The sequence below is a fragment of the Eleutherodactylus coqui genome, chromosome 12 (genome assembly GCF_035609145.1).
Source record: "Eleutherodactylus coqui strain aEleCoq1 chromosome 12, aEleCoq1.hap1, whole genome shotgun sequence".
In the NCBI taxonomy this organism is placed as follows: domain Eukaryota; kingdom Metazoa; phylum Chordata; class Amphibia; order Anura; family Eleutherodactylidae; genus Eleutherodactylus; species Eleutherodactylus coqui.
Window position 1 is genome coordinate 95776781 of NC_089848.1, and position 23049 is coordinate 95799829.

General features: G+C 45.3%; 1 protein-coding gene across 7 annotated transcripts in view; it reads right to left on the reverse strand.

The window, feature by feature from the left end:
* Positions 1 to 23049, reverse strand: part of KMT2C (lysine methyltransferase 2C) — a 223971-nt gene that overhangs the window by 3227 nt on the left and 197695 nt on the right. For 6 of the 7 annotated variants that reach the window (XM_066585567.1, XM_066585564.1, XM_066585566.1 and 3 more), the window contains 12 exons: positions 22563 to 22741; positions 22335 to 22486; positions 20759 to 21008; positions 17922 to 18061; positions 17185 to 17289; positions 12593 to 13715; positions 9636 to 9772; positions 6226 to 6368; positions 5857 to 6025; positions 3630 to 3746; positions 3460 to 3533; positions 1844 to 1952 (listed from right to left, as the gene is read on the reverse strand). In XM_066585567.1, coding sequence (XP_066441664.1) covers positions 1844 to 1952; positions 3460 to 3533; positions 3630 to 3746; positions 5857 to 6025; positions 6226 to 6368; positions 9636 to 9772; positions 12593 to 13715; positions 17185 to 17289; positions 17922 to 18061; positions 20759 to 21008; positions 22335 to 22486; positions 22563 to 22741 — 2698 coding nt within the window. The remainder of the gene's footprint in view (positions 1 to 1843; positions 1953 to 3459; positions 3534 to 3629; positions 3747 to 5856; positions 6026 to 6225; positions 6369 to 9635; positions 9773 to 12592; positions 13716 to 17184; positions 17290 to 17921; positions 18062 to 20758; positions 21009 to 22334; positions 22487 to 22562; positions 22742 to 23049) is intronic. The other variant, XM_066585562.1, reaches the window with a different exon arrangement.

Here is a 23049-nt window from a genome sequence, read left to right on the forward strand (position 1 = left end):
ACTCCTATGAGGATCCGCAGTTGTCCCCAGACGGATTTCTATCGCGTTTTTTCACGCGCGTGAAAAAATCTGCGACCTGTTCGAATTTTGGTCGGATCATGCGCGTGAAGCCTCCAATACAAGTGAATGGGTGCGTTTTTTCACGCAGTACATCCGCAGTGCAGCTGCAGATGGAGTCACTGGTTGCTATGACTACAGGAAGTAGGCATGGTAGGAGGCGTCCCAACACACAGCAGAGCTTCACAGGCACATTTGTAGAGGGAGATAGGTAGTATTTCTTGCCAATGCAGGATGTAAGAATGCAAAATCTGTAGTACTGAATTCCTCTTGTGAATTTTTTTGCGGTGACTGAAATAAAGTCACGCTGGAGAAGCGCCTGAAAAAAGTTACATGGATCAACCATGCCCACAAAGACATCAATAATTTAACGGTGCTCGCACTAGCAAGAGGGACAAAACGGAGTCTGGGTGTTGGTTTTTAAGCTGTTTTCCAAGGAATGGGCAGTTCTCTAGGGGTTGGGTTTACAATAAGGGGTGTCTGCTGGTTTTTCTGCGCGTTTTTTTCCGCAACACATCCGCGTATATCCGCGTGTGATTTTTCACGCATCCGCACCTATCCGCAAGCACATTTAGGTACCATACGCGCGTGAAAATCCGCTAGCGGAATCCGGAACGTTTGTGTGCAGGCGGCCTAACTCTTTATATTAAAAAAAAAAAAAGGGTTACAATGTTCATCACAATCGTTGACCACAGCAGTAAGCTGCTACAGCCACTGATTGGCTGAAGCTGTCACATGTCCAAAGGGAGCAGGAGTTATAGAGAGACGAGTGGGGGACCCTGGGAGCAGCGGGCGGGGGTGGGGAATCGGTAAGGTATTACATTTATTGCTTCAAAATGACCCTCCGGTTCTCTACAAAGATGGCCGCCCTGCTTCTGACTACCTACAGGCTGATCTGACTGGCCAATTAAAGCAGGTGTGCGGTCTTAGACTAATGCTGCAAACTAATACACAGTTTACATCACTTAGTCGCTTTAACCCCTTGAGGACCAGACACTGATGAAGAAAACTGTTAATTTAATTAATTGTAGCATAAATATATTGATAAAAAAAAGTACAGAAACGGGTTCCCTCATTTTGTTTTGGACGTTTGGATATATAATTTGTATAATTTTGTATTATGGGGCACATATGGCGACGGTTTTGGTTGGCGGTCGGTATATATATATATATATATATATATATATATATATATATATATATATATATATATATATATATATATATATATATATATATATATATATATATTTTTTTTTTTTAATTTTTTTTTTAACATCTGTCTCCCATGATGTCATATAAGACTTTTGGGGGTCATTCACATTGGGTTTTTTTTTTTTTTAAATAAATTTCACACTTTTCCAATAACTGGGGCATCTGTAGAGGGGAAACATCCCCCTGTAGCGACAGTCACTAGACCCCGATCAGCTCTGTCAGTAAGTAACACTTCCGCTTTCTCTCAGCACTTAATGAGTGCTATGTAGTGCAATGTAGTCTGGAAAGGAGAAGGCAGAAGCAGTTAAAAAAGAAGCTTCTCCCTTCTCCTCCGGGTCCTCAGCTATGACTAACAGCTGACAACCCGACCTGCTCCTGCCTGACTGCAGGAGCTTTAATCCTGCACAGACCATACCCTCTGCTATCAGCCGGGGTTAAAGCCCTGGACCAAGCACCGTAAATTTACCAAGCTTTGTCCTTAAGGGGTTAAGGTCACAAGTTTATCAGCTTATTAAGTCACAATTTGTGTTTCTTGCACATTTTCCCCAAAAGAGACAAATTCTGGAATTACCTCTTCACCCTTTTGTATCCTCCGGTTGGAGCTGATTATTATCTTATGTCCCTTCTCAAACATCACTACTTCAGCCACGCAGTTAGGCGCACATGAATGGTTGATATACCTGGGGAGAAAAATCAGATTACTGGCTAAGAACATAGAAATACTTGTAGAAGACCTTGGATTGATAGGATGTCCTGACTAGAGATGAGCGAGTATACTCGTTTTGAGTAATTACTCGATCGAGCACCGCGATTTTCGAGTACTTCCATACTCGGGTGAAAAGATTCGGGGTGCGCCGGGGGGCAGGCGGAGGCGTGGCGGAGCAGGGGTTGGCAGTGGGGAACAGGGGAGCCCTCTCTCTCTCCCTCTCCCCCCCACTCCCCGCTGCAACCCCCCACTCACCCATGGCGCCCCCTGAATCTTTTCGCCTGAGTACGGAAGTACTCGAAAATTGCGGCGCTCGGGCGAAAAAGGGGTGTGTCCGAGTAGGTTCGCTCATTTCTAGTCCTGACCTATGGGAGGGTCAAGATAGAAGAAAGACAGACATTTAACTCCTCAGATGCCATAGTCAATATCAACCTTGGCATTAAGCATTTAGACAGGGGGAGGTGGCTCCTTTTTCACCCCTGTCTAATGAAGGGCTCCAGGTCTGCCATCTGTATATGACTGCAGAGCTTAAGAGGATGCCCCCTGAGCATTACATTAATAGGCATAACACAATGCAACACAGAAGTATTGCAGTGTATTATTAAAGGATCCAGAGATCACATGGTGAAGTACCGCAGTAACTAAACAACTGGTATCAACCACAATGAGCCGTGCTGCAAAACTGTGAACATCGCAACAATAAATGATGGAATAGAAGTTTTTTTTTTTCAATCATCCCCTTCCAAAAGAAGGAATAAAAGCCAATCAGTAAGTCAGAAGTACCCAAAGTGGTACAAAGGAAAACTACAGCTTGCTCCACAAGTAAGAAAAAAGCCCTCACACATCCATCAATGGGAAAAAACTATTTCTGCCTCTCAAAAAATAAGGATTAAAAAAACAAACAAAAAAAACCTACATTTTTTAAAAAAGTACTTTTATTATGCAAAAGTTGTAAAACTATAAAAAAAACCCACTAAATAAGTTTGGCATTCCTGTAATCGCGCCGACCCGTGCAATACAGTGAAAGAGAACTTGTCACCAGGTTCATGCTGCTGAACCCACGGACACCATGACCCGGGGACAGCAATGTACGGCGCGCTGAAACACTGCAGAGTTTTGGAATAAACCTACTTTGAAGAATGACTGTTAAGGACGCTGGAACGGTTCGACTCCCTTCCGAGTCATACATGGAAGTATGGTTATTCTGAAAAGCCACCGCGTTTTACAATAAAGCAGACGGAAGCGCTGTACTTACCTGCCCCGGGGTCATGTTGCCCGTGGGTTTCCTTTAAGATGTCATTTACGCTGCACGCAAATTTTCCTGAGAAGGGGTTAAGCTCCAAGCTTCCCGTAAAGCTGTGACACCACAATGTGGTAAGCGCATGGCTGCCCACCCGTGGCTGACAAGATCATGTGACCATTGGCTGCAGTGGGGCTCTTTACAAGCCTACCTGTCATGTCAGTCCCTCAGTTGTACTTACCTTGCAGGTCCTCCAGTTAAGGTTGCATCAATCACATGTTCATTATCGATGCGAAACATATATACACCACGATTCTGGAAGAAGGACGCACGGTTAGAAGCGCATAATACACAAGAGGAAACTGCTTTCCACTAGCAAGCGGCAGACATCAGCACTCCTGCAGATCGTACCTGCGACTCGTACAACTTCTCCTTTCTATTGGCTACTTCATTACGTATTATGGTTCCAATGTATTCGATCACCATAGTGTGCTTCTCAATGTCTCTAGCAGCATATAATCCCAGACCCTGAATCAAAAATAAATAGATAAGAACATATCAGGTGACGCCTAATGGGGCCCTATAAGGCTCAGTTACCACAATATCAGTTTATATAATTAAAGTACATTCCAGGATTTTACTATTGATGACCTTTCCTCAGGATAGGATAAAAAACAATAAGGGACGGCGCTCCACCCACTGGAGTACAATTTCCAAGATGTAGACAATTGAAAAAACTGGGGACTTACCCGGTGTAGTGGATGAACCACTAAAAAGGGGCCTTCCACCTAACACCTCCACGTCCTGGTACACAATGTATGAATACTGCAATCACCTCTCACCAATCGAATTATCAGGAAGCAAATGCCAATGGAGCAAGCAGGGATCTGTCACACCCCTGTGACAGGGTGCGACTAAGTATAAATGGAATAAGCAAAAAACAAAAAGATCCAGCGCTCCAGAATAATTCCCATTAAACTAAAATAATAAGTTCCTGGGATTTTCCAAAACAAAAAACTAACTTTTATTAACAAATATGTCCGACGCGTTTCGTCGCATAAAACTTGAAAAAGTCGCTTTCATGCGACGAAACGCGTCGGACATATTTGTTAATAAAAGTTAGTTTTTTGTTTTGGAAAATCCCAGGGACTTATTATTTTAGTTTAATGGGAATTATTCTGGAGCGCTGGATCTTTTTGTTTTTTCCTCAGGATAGGTCATCAATACTTGACAGGTCATCAATAGTTGATCGGCAGGGTGTGCCGCCAGGAATCCCTGCTGATCAGCAGACCCTTGGGCCAGGCATCCGCATTGGTGGGCAGAGCTGGAAGTGTAATAGGAGGCATCACTATGCATTTCAACTGCAATACAATCTTGTTCACACAGGCCATGGCAGGCTTGGGCAGCAGTCTCTCACATTTGGTTGCCATGATTACATGCAGAGGGCCGATGAGGAGTGTGCGCTCCCTCTGTGAATTATTTACATGTAGCGATCCACATCGATTGTGGCATGTAAGGGGTTAACAGCAGGGATCAGTGTTCTTAACGATCCCCGCTGTTGCAGTAGGGGGTGTAAGTTTACATCCCGTTGCGTGAACTACCACAATGCTAGGACATCAACTTACGTCCTTTGACATTAAGCGGTTAATGGGCATCAATCCATCGCAGGACTGGCAGCCTTTCTTAGAACCCAGGGTGCCATGGCAATAATTGGCAACACATGTGTTATGTAGGGAAGGGGGTGACCCCTAGGTACCACGATCAGCGCTGACAGCTTAACTAGCACTGCTGGCAGCTGTTAGTGGCGTAAAACAGTCAACATCTGCCGAGTGTGTAGTGAGCTCAACTCCTGAGTCTGGTCCATACACTCCACAGTGGCGGGGGAGGGGTGGGGGGTAAACATGTTAGGAAGGTGCTAAAAGGGTTGTACAGCAAGAAAAAAAAAAGCTCATCCCATTCCAGTGCAGAGCTGCAATATGGTTTACGGTTAATTCTGGACAATCACTTCATTAACTCCATATACAATACTCAGGGAGAAGGATAAAATTCATCTCTTCATCCAAAAGGAAGTACATTTATGCCCTCCAGGTGCGAGATTTGTATAGAACAGGTTCGGCTGCCGGCTGTCCTTGAAAGCTGACCCCCACTCACAACAGCCATGATCAGCGTGACTACTGATCACAGCTGTTCACACTTTAAATGCCACAATCTATTCTGACAGCTGCAAATGCCCCATCAGGGAACCCAAGGCATCATTTGGTTGTCATGGCAGCCCCAAAACCCTTTGAAGACCCTCAGGGCTGCCATGTATTTCTGCTTATTAGGAAGAACCTGGGGCCTAATAGATTGCCGGCAGAAATACCACATCCTGCGATCCTCCAGCATGGGGGGGGGGGGGGGGGGGGAGCGATCAAACACTTCTAAGTGCAAGTTTTTCAGTATATTATAGGTTGAATAATACCATCGAAAAACTGACTTATCCTGCAAAAAACAATCAGATCATCGATGGAGGAATAAAGGTATTTTTTGAAAGTGGGGAGAAATTTGAAAGTGGAGGGTTGAAGGGGGGGAGCGGGGAGAGTGAGGGGGACGAATTCTTAAGGGATCACAGCGACTTTCTTGCCCGTTTCCAGCTCACCTGAATTCGAGACCTGGCCAGGTACACATTGGATTTCCATTCAGTCTTCATCTTCCGGTACTGAGAGGATTTGGAGTGGACGAACTGCTTGCTGTAAGGCGCATTCAGCTCCCCGGTGACTGTGCTCTGGAAGGACTTTGAAGTGCTGGTGCTGTTTAATGTGTGAGGCCTGGTCACATTACAGGAAGGGAAAAACACAGCTAAAGATTACTTGCACCCAAGACGTCTTCTCCAATAAGATGAGGCAAGATGCTACAGACAGCAGCACAGCCGTAAGCCGCATGCACATACGCAGCCGCAGGCCGCAACACACAGAGAGCTACAGTGCGGTAAACCTGGGCTGCCCAATGTGAAAAGCAAGCAAAATACCTTAATACAAACCACTTGACATGATTGGTGACTTTGGGCTCAGAGCGGGCGCCGCCGGAGGGGTTGATGGCCAGAGGGAGCTCCATCAGCGGGTTTCGGCCGTAACGGAAAGTGTAACTCTCGCAGGCTTCGACTCCGGGTAGCTGGAAGGTGAAAACATGGAAGAGTGAAGGACAGAAGTTACAAACCAGTATACACTAGAACAACCGCCATAGCCAATATATAATGCACTCCCTACGGTGAAGCGGTAATTGGCGAGCTCACAGATATGGGCCATGTTCACAGAGGGGTACGGTTTTTCGCGGTGGAAATGCCATACAAATAATCTACAGCAGCGCAAAAACCTGCACTAAACCCGTACGTAAATTGACCTGCGGTATGAATTTGCAAGACAATTCAGGTTGTGGATTTTACTCTTTGCAACGCCAAGAGTGAATCTGCACCATAAGCCCCTATGGATAAAGGGTGTTTACATACCCATACAGCATCAGACCCCCATAACGGTGCTTTCAAATAGCACAATGTTAGTGGTGGTTTCAGCAACATTTTTTAAAAATCTGACACCGCCAGATATTCGCTGGAAGCCATTATTATAGCCGACCCTACATTAAACCAAATGGACAGAAGCGCTCATCTGAGTGCTGCGCTTGCTTCGCAGTTTCTGCCTTTGCTCGGAGCGATGTACGGGTTCCATAGAAAGTCTATGACTACCTGCTGATGGCCGCAGATCAGGCACAGAGCGGCGGTGAGCGCTTCGGCCTATTTGTTTTAGCCATCAGTCTCCATATGCAAACTTCCACCAATCCAAACTTCTCACGTGTCACAATGACATCAGAAGTTCTTAAAAGTTTTGTTCCCCTTTACATGCATCACAATCAGTGTGTCTCTATTCACTTCTCATTCATTTTTTGGGTCAGCGGCATTTTGCTGACGATAGCCGCCAGCTGCCAGGCTTTGTGCTCGACCATCGACTTCTTTATAGGTTGTGAAAAAAGGCAAAAATTAAAAATCCACCCCCGAAAAAAACACAATAAAGCTGGTGTGAAATAAGGCTGCTGTCCACGAGGCGTTGGGATTCTCGTATATGCAGCAATTAATGGTTGGAAGGACTAACGATGATCTAGTCGTTTGCTTTTAAATGACGGGCGTTTACACGCACAGATGATGTCTGATTATTCGTCGTTTCGCTTCTTCAGTCGGGGGAGTTTGCGAACGATCGCTTTTTACATGAAACTACTGGCAGACGACGATTGTTGTGTCTGTATATAATGAGCGATAAGCGATCGCATCGGCCTTCGTTGTTGTGTTTACGATTATTGATCAGATTCATACGATCCAATGATTAACGGAACAGTAATAGTTCTGTGTAAAAGACTTAGGAGACCAAGAAGTGGCAGCAGCGTGTAGGAAGACCTCCGACGCCCCGGAAATCAGACACGGATATCCCCCAAGTACCGTGTGTAATTATACAGACACACAACAACAATCTTAAACTAGTGTACAAACCAAGCTGAATATGTGACCTAAACACCCAAGGGTCCCCCGGGTGTCTTATACAGCCTGCGAATGAATATACACCTCCCACATAATAGACTAATACTGAAAACCACTCGTAGTTGGCGTTCGCACGTTGTGGAAATCACTGTCCGATAATTCTAACCTGCCGATTTGCAAGCAGCGTGAGAATGCACCCATAATGCAGAACAATGCGTACTATAATGGTAAATGTGAACATGTATATTGGCAGTACAGGCCAACGCCGGGGGACTGGTACCTGTAGAACGGGTTAGTGGAGGATCCAAGTCACTAAAGTGCAACCGTGCCGTCTATGATGTATAGAAAATATACCTAACATGCAGCAATCTACTATCCCATATCAGAGAAACCTCTGCTACATGGGAGGTGGGGGGATGGGGGATGACCCTCTTCCCCCACGTATCACCCTCTCAGAGGATCGCTGCACCATTTGCACATGTTGTATATATATTACAGCATGGTTGCACTTTAGGACCACTAACCTGTTCTATCGGCGCCGGTCTTTACTAGGAGTACGCAGGGTCACATCTACCATTATATCACACATTGTCCCACACTACACTTGGGCTTTCAGTATTGGCCTATTATGTGGAACATGTATATTCATCCGCAGGTTGGCATTGTACAAGTCATCTTGGAGGCGATATATTGTGGTGACCGTTACTGCATCTAAGTGTTCTGTACACGAGCATAATTGTTTTTAGCTTATGTGTGTCTGTATATTTATATATGTAATAAACTTTGGTCTCTGTGATATATGTCGGTGCGTCGGAGGCGATCAGCGATCACGCACGCTACCTGCTCTTGGTCTCCGCACCCATTTATTGTATGAACCTCAGATTTAGTATGTATTAAAGTGGTGCTCGGCATTTTCTTGTATTTTCAGTATTTCCTTGTCAGACATTCATATTTCTGACATCATGCAAAACAGAGCTCCAATGTTGGCGGCTGTTCCGCATACTGTAATATATATATATGTTATATACACACACACATATAGAACAGCCTACGACATCAGAGGGCTATTCCGCATACTGTAATATATATATATATATATATATATATATACACACATATATATATACACATATATATATACACATATATATATATATACACACACACACACACACACACACACACACACAGAGAACAGCCTCCGACATCATAGAGCTATTCCGCATACTCCGTTTCTAATATCTCTAATGTTATCTACAATTAGCAAAATTAGAAACGAATAGTCTTATATAAATGAATGTTATATCAATATACAAATATTTATAGGATTATTACTAATTATCTTCCCGATGTGAAACACAAAAATTGCTAATAAAATCATTGACATTTCTAGGTTTTTGTTGAGTATTTACAATGCGGGAGTGCGCGGGTGGCAGGGAAATTGATTGGAAAGGGTTAATCGTTTACTTTAAAGAGTAACTGCACTTTTTTGCAAACTGACAGGTCAGAGATACATGTCAAGAGTTTTGATCAGCGAGGATCCCGCTGCCGAGACCCCCATTGATTGCTAGAACAAGGGGGCTGCACCACTCACCCGGGCACTGAGCTCCTTTGGCTGTCTTCACTGCCTGCCGACTCCTCTCAGCAGCTCCTTATGGATGCATGGGGATCTATAAAGGATGTCTATAGACCTCTATACGTCAGTCTTCAGCTGCCGAGAGGAGCCAGCAAGCAATAAAGATAGCCGAAGGAGCACAGTACTCGGGTGAGCTGTAGTCCCCTTGTTCTAGCGATCAGTGGGGGTCCGAGCAGTTGGACCCCAACTCATCAAAACTTTTAACATGATGTTTTGACGCGTGAAGAGTTTGAAAAATGTGCAGTTACTCTTCAAGAAATGTAATATTTTCTGCTCTTACCGATTCGGCTATTCTTGTGACCGCTGAAACCGTTAAACCAAAAAGATCTTCCCCCTTCAGGAACACCGGAAACAGCCTGAGAATCTCCGAGCCTTTCCTACAGTTTGCAACAGGCTCCAAGATTTTGTCCCAAACTCCTAAAGAAAAGCAAGAAAAAAGTTGTCAAGATTTAATAAAATTGGAGAAAAAAGTCACAAAATAAAGAGGAATTAAAGCACCCAAGCAGATTACAGGAGACAACCCCCCCCCCCTCTCACCCCATTTAGGAGACCCCGTCCAGCGCCTATAGTGATGCCGCACCGTGAAGGCAAAACTAGGAGAAAAACCAAAGTATGTATAACATACATCAGTAATAGAGGGAGGGGGGGGCGCTCCGCATGTCATCCCATCAAACCCCTCAGGGGTGCTGCAGTTAGTACTGACCACGGCGGGCTATAGCTGCAGGTGGCAGAGGTATCTGCATTACAGCTGCACAGGTATCACAGTCTTCAGGCAGAATTCAGCGGCTGTCGGCGACATCACTGGATGGATACAGTAAAGGGGGATTCCAGCCTGAAGCAAAAAAAGGGATTTCCCGGGACTGAAAGACTGATGAGCTATCCTCAGGGGACAGCTTCAATATCTGATTTTGGGTAGGAGTGGGGTAAGTGATTCAGCCTGAATGGTGAGCGCCACGGTCACTTTACTACATACCAGGCACAACGACTGCACCCGGTACAAGCAGCTCAGTCCCATTCACTTAAGGGTTATCCAAGGTTAGAAAAACATGGCTGCTTTCTATTAAATACAGCGCCACCCTTGGCCATAGGGTTGTGTGTGGTATTGCAGCTCAGCTCCATTGAAGCGAATGGGAGCCAAGCTGCAATACCAGAAACAATCCTATGGGCAAGGGTGGCGCTGTATTTGGAAAAAAGTAGCCACATTTTTCTAACACTGGACAATCCCTTTAAATGGAATTGAGCTTCTCTTAAACAATGTGATCAATCAACATAACGTCACTGACTTAGGAGGCCACGGCGCTCACCTGAGCATGACACAGTCATCAACCAGCTGATCGGTGAGGGTCTTGAGCAGCAGATGCCCACCAATCAGATATGACCTATCCTGGGAATAAGTCACCAATATCCCAATCCCAGAATACCTCTTTAATCACGCTACTCAGTGGATAGGAAATAAATACTAAATCAATGGGGGTTTGACCGACACCCAACCCTAACCTGCACAGATTTCCGTAAGGGGGACCTTGATGCTCTGTTTTCTCCAGCCATAACTCGGAAGAGTTTGGTGCCCTCTGCTTTTCTTTTCAATGTCTATGGAAACCACCAATCACTACGCTTGTCTGTTTCGGTCAATGCCATAGACTGAGCTGACCGGCAGGACGCATGTTTGATCAACGCTCCATTCAGACTCCCCCTAGTTACAGTCTTGCAGCTCGGGTGGAACGAGGGACTAGAGCGCCAGTTCTGATGTTTGGCGAGGGTCGCAGCCGTTGGCACAACTCCTTTAAAGGGTCATGGTAAAGGAGATAAATGCTGGATCAGTGGGGGCCAAGTTATAACGTTATCCCTTATCCACAGAATAACTTTATGTTCGTGGGGGCCTGCCTGCTGGGCCTCCCACAGATCTTGGGAACAGAAGTGATGAAGAAACCACCATGAACGAACCGCCAGTCACAGAGGCGGACGGTGGTTTCATTCATTTCAATTACAACACTAAAGATTGCAGAAGGCTTGTTCACAGCAACTTCCGATGCAACGAATGGAGCCGCGTCACCCTTGTACAAACTCCTTTATTCATGTGTGGCACTTCGGGATCTCCGTTCTCAAGACCGGTGGGGGTCCCAGCAGTCAGACCGCCACTGATTGTATAGTTATTCCTTGCGTAGGGAATAATTTTAAAACTTGGCGTAATCCCTTTAAGACCCTATGGGAATGGTAGACGGCTGTTCTTGTTGATTTCTGTAAGTACCACAAACTGAGTGGAGTGATGGTCCTAGTGCTCGACCGCCAGTCCATTAATACTTCCACTGAAGGAGTAGGGTTCCCCCAGTTCTAGTCTTTGGAGGGGAGCCCAGCAGTTGGACACCAACAATCTAGCATTTACCAACTATCTTTTAGGCTTCAATGATCCTTTAAAAATACTGAAACAGATGTGTTTACTGTTCCCATATACTCCGAGTGGACATTTAGGCCCCCTGCACACGGGCGGGAATTCCGTGGCAATATTTCCCACAGAATCTCCACCAGTGCCCACCTGCATAGGATTGAATTACAAAACGCAATCCTAGGCAGACGGACGCGATTTGTCAGCGTGAAAACACACAGAAAACAAGTCGCGGCATGTTCTATTTCTGCGCGGGTCTCGCAGAGGTGCGCACAGAAATGTCAGTGAAGACCTCCCAGCACCGCTCTGCACATGCGCCGGCAGCCAGCACATCACAGAGCTTTGGAGATGGAGGTAAATGAACAAAAAAAGATATGGTGACGCCTAAAGGCCCATTTAGACCCAACGATTTTCGCTCAAAAATTGCTCAAGCCGTCTTGTGAGCGATAACTCTTGGGTATAAATGCACGGACATCATGCAGTTTTGATGCACGAGTCGTTCATCGCTCAATTCTAGGTTTCTTGAATTGAGCAATGAACTCTTATCAGCGGTGCAGACTGTAATCAGTGTCAGCAGAGCTGATAAGATTCTTACAGCCCGTGTCCCACTGGTAGTTCACAGCATGACGCTGTCTGTAATTGTGGAGAACAATGCAGCTGTTTGCTTATGCAGAACAGCTGTATTGCTCGCCGAGTGTTAGCGGCAGTGTCCCACTCCGCCTGCATAGCTCTTAAGTAGCTACTATAGACTATGCAAAGATGATCGCTCAAAACTGTCACTCAAACTATTATTTGAGTGACTTTTGAGCAATCATCTGTCAGTGTAAATGGGGTCTAAGGTGCACATAGCCCACCTTTAGGTGTAGTATCTGTAAGGACCAGGTCTTCATGCCCCTGTTCGTGTACTTTGATGATAAATAAGGGCAATCCATCTTTCTCTTCGATGTAGCAGAGATAGCGGCAGCGCCTGTTGGCATAGCGCATGCTCCAGTACAACCTGCTGGCTTCATAACCCACCGGGAAGAGAGCGGTCGCAGAGTGGAAGTCCTGCATCTGCTGCGGCAACAGCTGACCAACTGCATGAAAGATCAGGCTGCCGACACGGAAAGTGTGGTCCCGTTCCCCGCGCTGCACAATGCTAGCTATCTGCCGCACCTCGTCACGCTGAACGTAAACTCTACGAAAGACTGCAAAGTAGGTCAGTTCTTGCTCATGAGCTCCCTTTGGCTTGTGCATGGGGCAAAGCATAGTTTTGTCTTTAAAAAACATGCATTGTGCTTTTATTGCACAGGTGAAGTGATAGATATTGGTGCACCGTAACCTGTGGCAGCCGCTTGTGGCTCCCATTTTATGACAAAAGACACACTTCATCTGCAGTCCTCGTCTCAAAGCCAGTTCTACATTAATTAAGGCACCAGCCTGTGTCTCATAGACTTCAGTAGACCAAAGAGCACAGTTTAAATGGACCCAGAGGTCAAGGTCTAGGTTGAGTAGCCTTGCTGGCCCATCCGTCATTCCATCGCCTTCTTCATGGCAGAAACAACATTTCCTAAAATCTTTGGGCAGAGGGTCTGGCTTCAGAGACGTTCCCAGTCTTCTCAGAAACTCGTCTATGTCGTCCTCGCACTGAGGTTTGAAAGGCATCTTGGGAATAACGATTTGAATATTCCATTTCTTCCATTTCATTCCTTTCCACCTTTTGCCGAAAGGACGAAAATCATCCAGACCGCTGTGAACGGCTCTTGGCCGCGGTTTTAACTTCACCGTGACCTTCAGTTCGTCTGGCTTCGCCTCGACTTTAGCGGTTTCAAAAGCAGCAGGCGGGAATGATATAGGAGGAGACGTCGGCGGCGAAAACTTCTCCTGCAACAATGGAAGGCAATGAACATCCAGGGTGGAAGTGTTATTACTGTACTGATGGCACAACTTTGGTTGAGTTTCCTTCGGAGATGGAGAAGTTAAGGAACAATCCGGACCCTGCAAAATAATTCACGAGAAGTTATTAACCCCTTAATGACACGGCCTATTTTGGCGTTGAGGACCAAGCTATTTTTTGGTATTTTTCCATCTCCATTTTTCAAAAGCCATAACTTTTTTATTTTTCCGTGGACGCGGCCGTATAAGGGCTTGTTTTTTGCGTGGCGAGCTGTAGTTTTTTATCGGTGCCACTTTTGGGTACATAGACTATATCGTAAAATTTTTTTTTTATGATAACAGGGAGAGAAAACGCATTAATTCTACCATAGATTTCTTTTTCTTTTTTTTACAGCGTTAATCATGTAGCATAAATGACACACTAAATTTTTCCTGCGGGTCGGTACGGTTACAACGATACCAAAATTGTTATATTTTTTTTTAGGTTTTTACACTTTTTTGCAATAAACCCCCCTTTTTTTTGGAAATCTTTTTTTTCCTCTATAGCTGCATTCAAAGTCCAGTAACTTTTTTATTTTTCTATGTACGGAGCTCTATGAGGGCTTATTTTTTACGAGACGAGCTGTAGTTTTTATTGGTACCATTTTGGGGAATGTACAGCTTTTTTGATCACTTTTATTGCATTTTTTGGGAGGCAAAATGCTAAAAATTAGCATTTTGCCTCTGTTTTTTAGCGTTGTTTTTTACGCTTTTTATTGTACAAAATAAAAAGTGTGTTCAACTTTTTGTACACTTCGTTACGGACGCGTCAATACCCAATATGTGGGGTTTTAATTTTTTTTCCCTTTTTTATGCTAATATTAGAAAAAGCATAAAAAAAGGGTTTTTTTTAAAAAATTTTTTTACATTTTTCTTTTTTTTTACACTTTTCTTTTCTTTATACTATTTGAGTCCCTCTGAGGGACTTACAACACTGTGCCTATGATCGCTGTTATAAGGCTCTGCCATGCCTTATCGCTTATACAGCGATTATAGGCACAGGCAATACAGGATGCCAGTGCCTGGCGTCCTGCTGCCATGGCGACAGGCCGGGCTCTCGCGATGACATCGCAAGTTCCGGCCGGAGACACAGACGGATCGCGATCCCTCTGTAAACTCTTTCCCTGCCGCAATCTACTTAGATCGCGGCAGGGAAGGGGTTAACAGCGGGCGGCGCATCTCCGATGCCCCCCCGCTGTTGCAGCGGGACGCCGGCTGTGACTGACAGCCGACTCCCGCTGCGGGATAGCGCTGGATCTTATGTGATCCCGCGCTATCTCCAGGACGTACCGGTACGCCCTGTTGCGGGAAGTACCAGGCTGCCAGGACGTACCGGTACGCCCTGGAGCGGGAAGGGGTTAAAGAGACTTCTGAATGTTGGCTTAAAGGGGCCAAAAACATGTAACGATAAGTGTAATTAATGCTGGATATTAGCCTACGCTCTGCTGCAGCGCCTCACTGTATATTTCCCTACATTTATAGGGCAAAGTTGCAGGTCATGAAGTTGGGCAACCTGATCTATCATCACCGGCCCAGGCTACTCTATAATCTTTAGGCCTCATGTCCACGGGTGGATGGGAGTCTGCATATGGGAGCCCGCAGCGGAATCCAACTCTGCCCGCGGCTGAGGACACTGCTTACCCGTCCGGGTCTTCTATTTTCTTCACTGCAGATGTGTGCGGAAGTGATGGCCGCTGCACCGCCGCACATGAGCAGTGGAGTTTTTTTATAATTTTTTTTTAAACTCCTGCTTTCCCACAGAATCTGCGGCGGTCTGCAATTCAATTGCGGACGGGCAACGAATCAGACAACTTCCATTGACTTCAATGGAAGCTGTCCGTGCGAGAACCGCAATGAAATGGAGCGTCCTGCGATTTATTTTCCGGACCAAGAGGTCTGCAAAATAAATCTGCATGCTTTAATTTATGTGAGGACGTCAATGCTTTCCTATGGGCGGCTTGATTTGCGGGTCACCTGCATGGATTCTGCAAATCAGTTTCGCCCGAGGACATTGGGTCTTATTTGCATAGCGCCAACTTAGCGCAGCACTTTAAAAACAACAACAGTTACGTGTAGTAATCAGATAGTAACAGACACCGGGTGATGCAGGGAGTACAGGAGAATGGGATGTACAAGGTAGGCAAAATAGAGAGTGTGGAGTGCCGTAGATAGGCAATAGTCCAGACGTGTATTAGGAGGGGCAGGGGCATGTTGTAGGGGGTGAGGAGGGAGGGTAAGTTAATATATGTCAATAGACTGAACAAATCTGTTTAAAAGGGTTGTCCCACAAAAATAAGCTCTATCCACAGGATAGGGAATAACTTGCTGATCTGGAGAATGGCTGTCTGCAGTACACATTAACAAATGCATATGTGCACTTCATTACAATGGGACCAGTGGACATAGCAGAGCTCAAGCACTCCGCCATTTCTGTGTGTCCCCTTAGGAAAAAATGGAGCAGCAGCACACGAGCGACCTCCTCTCAGCAGCCATCCTGAGGATCGGTGAGAGTCCCAGCGATCAGCAAGTTATCCACTATACTGGCCTATCCTCAGGACAGGTCATCAATACCAGGTCGGTTAGGGGTCCACCGCTCAGGACCCCTGCCGATCAACTGATTGAAGTGGCCATGTCATCTGGATGAGCCTCTTCTCAGGCCTGTGGCATCACGTTCATCAGTCACAAGGTGTGAGCAAAGCCCAGTACCATTTAAGTAAATGGGATTGAGCAGCGCCATGCCTGATACGCAGCAAAGTGGCGGCAGTGCCGCAGACAAGTCAGAAAGCTGACCGGCAGGGGTCCAAAGCAGTGGACTCCTACTGATCTCATATTGAAGACTTACCCTGAAGACAGTGTAAAAAAAAGCTGCAGCATCCAGATTGCAGAAGAATGTATCAAAACTGTATTCCTCCCATGACAGCCACAGCCAGCTGGGTGCTGCCACTTTATTTACATTGGATTCATTTGGGGAATTTGTTCACGCTCCCCGCGGCTGATGCGCGGTGAAGATCCGGCCAGGAGTGCTGCTGGGGACCACTATCTTACCCTGAGGACAGATCATCACGATCTTCGTGTCAAAACACCCTTTAAAGAAGTTGAACATTGACTCACAAAACTAGTTGCTTAACATTTCCAATGTGCATTAGTAGCTTGTTTCTTCATACGAGTTTCACGCTTACCATCTACGTGCAAGCGAGCAACAGATACAAGGTGGGAGGGGGGGGGGCACATGATCTCACTTTTTTTTTCTACAACTCCCACAAAGTTGTCTTTTTTTATGCTACACCGAACTTTCCCGTCTCCTTTTTCTATATAGTCCCCAGAGAGCAGTCCCAAGTAGTAAGGACACACACTAGGCTGATCCAAACTGGATCGCGGGAGCGGGCGAGTATAAAAACGACTTCCCTCTTCTCCCAGTCTCGTCCCGTAACGGCACCAAAGCTTAGTTTATGGTACTGTGGGGACGTGACCGGTTCCCTTTAATGAGTTACAGACTGAGCCAATGTACTGCTGAATGTGGTTTATATATTACCTTGATCTCGTTGCTCTTTGCCTGCGTGGCCGAATACAGCAGAAAACAATTGTTGCTACAGAAGACGAGTTCACCATCCAGGCGTCCAGGGCTGTTAAGGAACTCCTGTCAATCAGAAACATGTCCTGTCAGTGGCAGTGTTTGTTTAAGCCCTTCCTACCCCGAGGCGAAAGAGTACGTTGTGGCCCAGACTTGACATGAGCCACGGTACTGTTACAGCGCTGTGATGGCGGGGGCTAAGGTGCCGTGTATTTGCCATCGCTTGCTCATACCAGCCGTATTATACAGCTGGCACCCCACACGAATGGCCAGGTTCAGAGTTATCGTCCGGGTGCTGAAACCCCCACCGATCTCTAGAAAGTAGCAGCAGTAGCGCTCATCGTAGCACTGTCGCTGCTCGCTAGCTGAAGCCGGCCCATACACCTTCTATTAAACATGGCTTCCGTTAGTGAGCAGCGAGAGCGCTGCGGTGAGAGCTTCAGCTGTATTATTTTAGCCATCAGTGGGGGGGTCTCAGTACCAAGACCACCAGCGATCAAAACTTCTGAAATGTCCCGATCACGTCAAAAGTTTTGCTTATGAGAGTGCAGTTACATGTAAAAGGAATCTCTACTAAGTGACGCCGTTTTCTTCTTTCTTCCCCCTTATTGTAGTGATGTGATATCCCTTATAAAGCATCCGCATAGATCTGCCAGTCACACATTACATGCATTATAGCTAGAAGAACAACGTTTTACCTGTTTGGGAAAGTTCAAGCCTTTCATCGATTTCCGTACCCCGTTTCCAAACACCACAACTTTGCAGTGACAGCACCAGGATTGCCTAAGGGCTGGAGAATCCCCCATAATTTGGGGTTGAGGTCTGTATCCGGGCATACCTGCGGGGGGAGAAAACGGAAAGATTTAACCACCTATAAAATCCCATTATCCTGCTGTATGGTACTCCTAGAAGAATACATATACTCAGACCTGTCACAGTGCCAATAAAGATAGGGGTACACGGAGACTGGGGTGACTCGACCAAAGATCATTGTGCAGCCCTGCGAACTTTCATTCACAGTGAAGTCAACCGAATACATACAACATTTTGAATCGGGCAAGAAAAAAAACAACAAAAACTCTGAAATGTCTGTCCACACCTCTCCAAATGATAAACGTTCACTAGCAAATCTCATGTACCCCAAAACAGTGCCAAAAAAACATCCCATACAGCTTTGTCAATGGAAAAGCAAAGCCCTAAGTTGACGAAAAAATGATAATATGATTGCTTTTCCCCTGATGATCCTTAACACTATACAATGTAAGGTTATGTCATGGCATCGTGGGACTTAACAGAACTCCTGCAATGCCTTATTATAGCGATCATAGATGCTATGATTCAGGTCCCCTACAGAGATATACAGTGTAAAAAAAAAAACATAAAAAAAACACAGATTAAAAAAAACCCTGCTTTTTGCTCTTTTCCCTAAAAAAAAAAATCCCACACATTTGGTATTAACGTTGCAGTAATGAACCGTACAATAGATTGAACACACACCATTTATCCTGCACGGCAAGGAAAAAAAAAAAAAAACTAAAAAAAACAAAACAACAACTAAGAAACAGTCCATACGCTTATTATCTTCATTATGCCTCCCAAATAACGCAATAAATGTGATCAAGAAAGCCACATGTACCCCAAAACGGTACCAAGAAAAATTACAGCTTGTCATACAAAAAACAAGCCCTCACAGAGCTCCATCCATGGAAAAATAAAAAACTATGTCTTTGAATAATGCAGCGATTTAGAAATTTTTTGTTTCCAAAAAAGAAGCTTTTTATTGTGGAAAAACCTATAAAAATGATAAAAATTTTGGTATTGCCGTAATTGTACCGACCCGCAGAAAAAAATGTATTATGTCATTTATGCTTGAAAAAGGCCACACTTTGGTCGAAACGTTACTGCCCGTCTGCGTTACGGGTGAATCAAGTCTTTTTTCATCATTAGAACCTACCAGTACTTACGCTGCATGATTAACACTGTAAAAAAAAAATGGCAGAATGGATGTGTTTTCTCTACCTGCCTTAAAAAAATGAATAAAAAAAGTTTTACAATATAATATATTTACCCCAAAACAGTACAGATAAAAACTACAGTTCGCCACGCAAAAAACAAGCCCTCATACGGCCGCGTCGACTGTAAAATAAAAGTTATGGCTTTTGAAAAATGGAGATGAAAATCCGCCCAAATCCTGAGGCTAGAGGGATAAATGCCGTATTGTAGTCCTCTGATCACCAGGACTACCTGTGGTCCCGAGACAGGCGCACTCATATGCCCCTCTGAATGGAACGGCTGGGCGCATGCTCGACAACCACTCCATTTACTTCTATGGAACAGGCAGCGTATAATGCCCTCAGTCCCCTCGGGGCTTGTGCACCCCCGTCCATTCACATGACACATATAGGTGCACTGGTCTCAGGATCATGGCGGGCTCCGGTAGTCTGCCCTCCAGTGATCATTGTGTATCCTGTGGCTAGGGGATAAATGCCTTTAACTCCTTCAACCAATTCACGATCACATAATGTAAATATAGGTCATGGTGTTGGGAAGGGTATGTGGAGCTCCATGCCTGGCGGCTATAAGCAGTTTCTGACAGCAGCCGGTAACCGCTGTGATCACAGATAGCGCTGACTATATGGAGAAGCAAAAAAAAGGCAAAATGCCAGAAAGCTCCAGCCGTACAAGGCTGAAAGCAATAATGGGATGCAGAGGATACGCGCCTCGGAGGGGGTTATGGATACAACCAGCACCCCCCCCTTGTATTCCAGGTTTGCTTATACACCGAAAGTGGATCCAGAGGCCAGCATCACTGGGAAGTATTCAAAATCCAAGACAAGACTAGGCGCACATACCTTATTGATGACCGGCAGAACAATAGAGCCAGGCTCGCCCCTTCTTTGGGCCCGAAAAATTTGAATTAAAAAAAAAGTGATCAAAGAGATGTAGGTTTCCCAAAATAGCAATAATAAAAACTACAGCTCACCCTGAAAAAAACGAGTCCTCACAAAGGCTTATGGGTCTCAGAATCTGGCTGCGAAAAGCAATTTTTGTTAAAAATTTCCTTTTAAAGTAGAAAAACATTAAAAAAAATATACATTTATAAATTTGGCATCACCGGAATCGTACTGACTGACCCAGAGCGCAAAACTCATGTTATTTTTACTGTAAACGCTATAAAAACTAAACCCACCAAAAATGGTGCAATTTCATTTTGGTCATTTCTCCACATTTAAAAATAAAAAGTTTTTTCTGCACATTATATGATACATTGAATGGAATCACTAAACAATACAAATCGTCTTGCAAAAAAACAAGCCCTCATACAATGCTCTCGGTCGGTCGTAGTCATTCTAGATCGGTGCTACGGACCCTCGTCGTCCAAGCGAGACTCAACTCAACTCATAGGGCCAAGTCAATGGAAAAGAAAAAAGACAAAAAAAAAAAAATAAAATAAAAACTGAAAGTAAAACCCTCTCTGGTTCTGAAGGAGTTAAGGCATTAAACAAGTCTTGTATGTAGAAAATCACAGACTCACCAGTACTATTGGGCATGAATGGCAGGCTGTGAGTTTTCATGCCATATGGTCCTATGAAGCGAGCTGGAGGCATGGGCCCCGGTCTGGGACGCTGACGGAACAGCTGCTGCCTGTACTCCAGGTTAGAGTTCATCCTGTGCCCATTCATTAGGATAACGGAAGCGGAGTCTGGAGCGCTGCTCACTTCATAGCTGGTGGGAATGTGGACTTGCAGCAAATCGGCAAATGCAGCCACTACTCCACTGATATTCTACAACAGAGATACACGTCGTCATGTTTCCAGTATGACTCCAAAACAAGTACTTTAGGACTAATCAGGGTTAAAGGGGTATTCCGGGTTTTAATTATTGCTGATGGATCCTCAGGATAAGTCATCAGCAGGTGACGGACGGGGATCCAACCCTCAGAATCCCCCCTCCATCAGCCGATCGTTCGGCCAGTACACTTCCTGCTCCTCTTTATGTCCTGACCATAAGAGAGGGATGTGCAATAGAAGCGCAGCGCTCCCAATTATTTCAACTGGAGTGCTGCCGCGGCTCCAACTTCCTCCTTTGTCCACTGATAACGCTCAGCCCACTGGCAGTAGGCCGGGCGATCAGCTGATCAATGGGGATCTTCCGCTCCGGATCCCAGTCTATCAAGTCCATCAACTACTAATAGACCAGGATCCTATCAGACTATAGGTCATTAGTTGAAAAAGCCCAGAACGCCCCTTTAATAGCGCACACTCTCCATCATACACTGAGAGGTCAGCATGGACCTTAGTACTCAATGAATAAAGTTATGCCTAAAGTGGGTCGGACAATTATATGGTTGTTTACAAGAATCTGTAACGCAAACCTGCCACCACCTTCTGTTAGTTTAAACCCACAGCACATCACTATAGCACTTATACTCATACTTTTGCTACGGCCAGTGCCTTGTGCAGCCATGAAATCTACGGCGTGCTGTAATAAAATTATACTAATGAGGTGGCCGGAGTCACTGGGAGTTGCTGAATGTATCCCAAGTCACAGAGTCATTCCTCTGACCACGTTCCCTCCCTGGACTGATGGCACTGGGTGCCCTTGATGATGGCAGTAGAAGTGCTGTAAAGCTGCACGTGCTCTCCTCCATTTTTGGGCATGTGCAGTGAACCTTGGTGTGTTGGGGCCGGGCTTCACTTGCACACTGCACCCGACCCAACTGCAGTATGCCATAGGTATTTTTCCTGCTGCCTAGATACACTGCAAAGGCCCAGAAAGGAAAAGAGAGAACATCAAAGACTTCAGTGCTGCCGCTGCTGACATCAAAACACCGGAAGCAGTCAGTGAATGGAAGGGGGCATGATCTGAGGAGTAACTCCATGATTTTAGGTACATTCCGCACTGTGCTGGTGACTCCGGCTGCCTAAGCATCATACAGCATGCGCTAGAATAAAATGGCGACATAAGACACTGGCCGTTTCAAGAAAAACATGTATACAATGCAGGTTACAAGTGCCATAGCAACAGCGACAGATTCCCTTTAAATCTAATACTTTGTTTAAAGGTACAAAAAAAGATACAAATAGTTTCACTATGGATATACAGATTACCTCAGCAGCTGTAGGGTGCAATGTGATTGCCACAGAGATAAATCCGGACTTGGGTCCATTTGATGCTGGTGCAAACTGTGATCCGTAAAACAGGGAGCCGGCTCCGGGCTCTCTCTTCATCCCACAATCTCTCAGACCGGATCCTGGAAAGACTAAAAGCAGAAAAATCATGTAAATAGGTTTATTACATTAAAGAGAAGACTATTCTGCTAAAACAACTCTATATACCTTTTCCTGTGCTGCTCGGTAGTATTGGAATGATGGGGGAAGGTGCAGGATCTGGCGGTTCCTCTTTCACTAGTGACAAGTCTGGGTATCGGCTAATTTCCATCCCAACCACACTTTCAGGAGACGAGGAGGGCACAAAACTGTCAGGGCTATCCCTGGCATCACAGTGATCCTGAACCCTAAGAGAACGCACACACATAGGATTAGCTTGGACTATACAATGCATCGCGCCACATGATGAAGATGATGATGCACAAACAATTGTGTACAGCAAATACACTGTTCAAAAAAATTGGGAACCCTTAAAGGGGTCCTGTTATTAGAAAACAAAAATTCAATACTTACCCATTTCTTCCACGTCAGTCATCTTACCGCATCTTCTCCTCGACAATCTTCTGCTGTCTCCTGCATTATTCCTCCCCCCCCCCCCCCAGGTCACCTCACCACAGGCCGGCTGCTTCATCATCTTCTTGTGACGAAGGGTTTA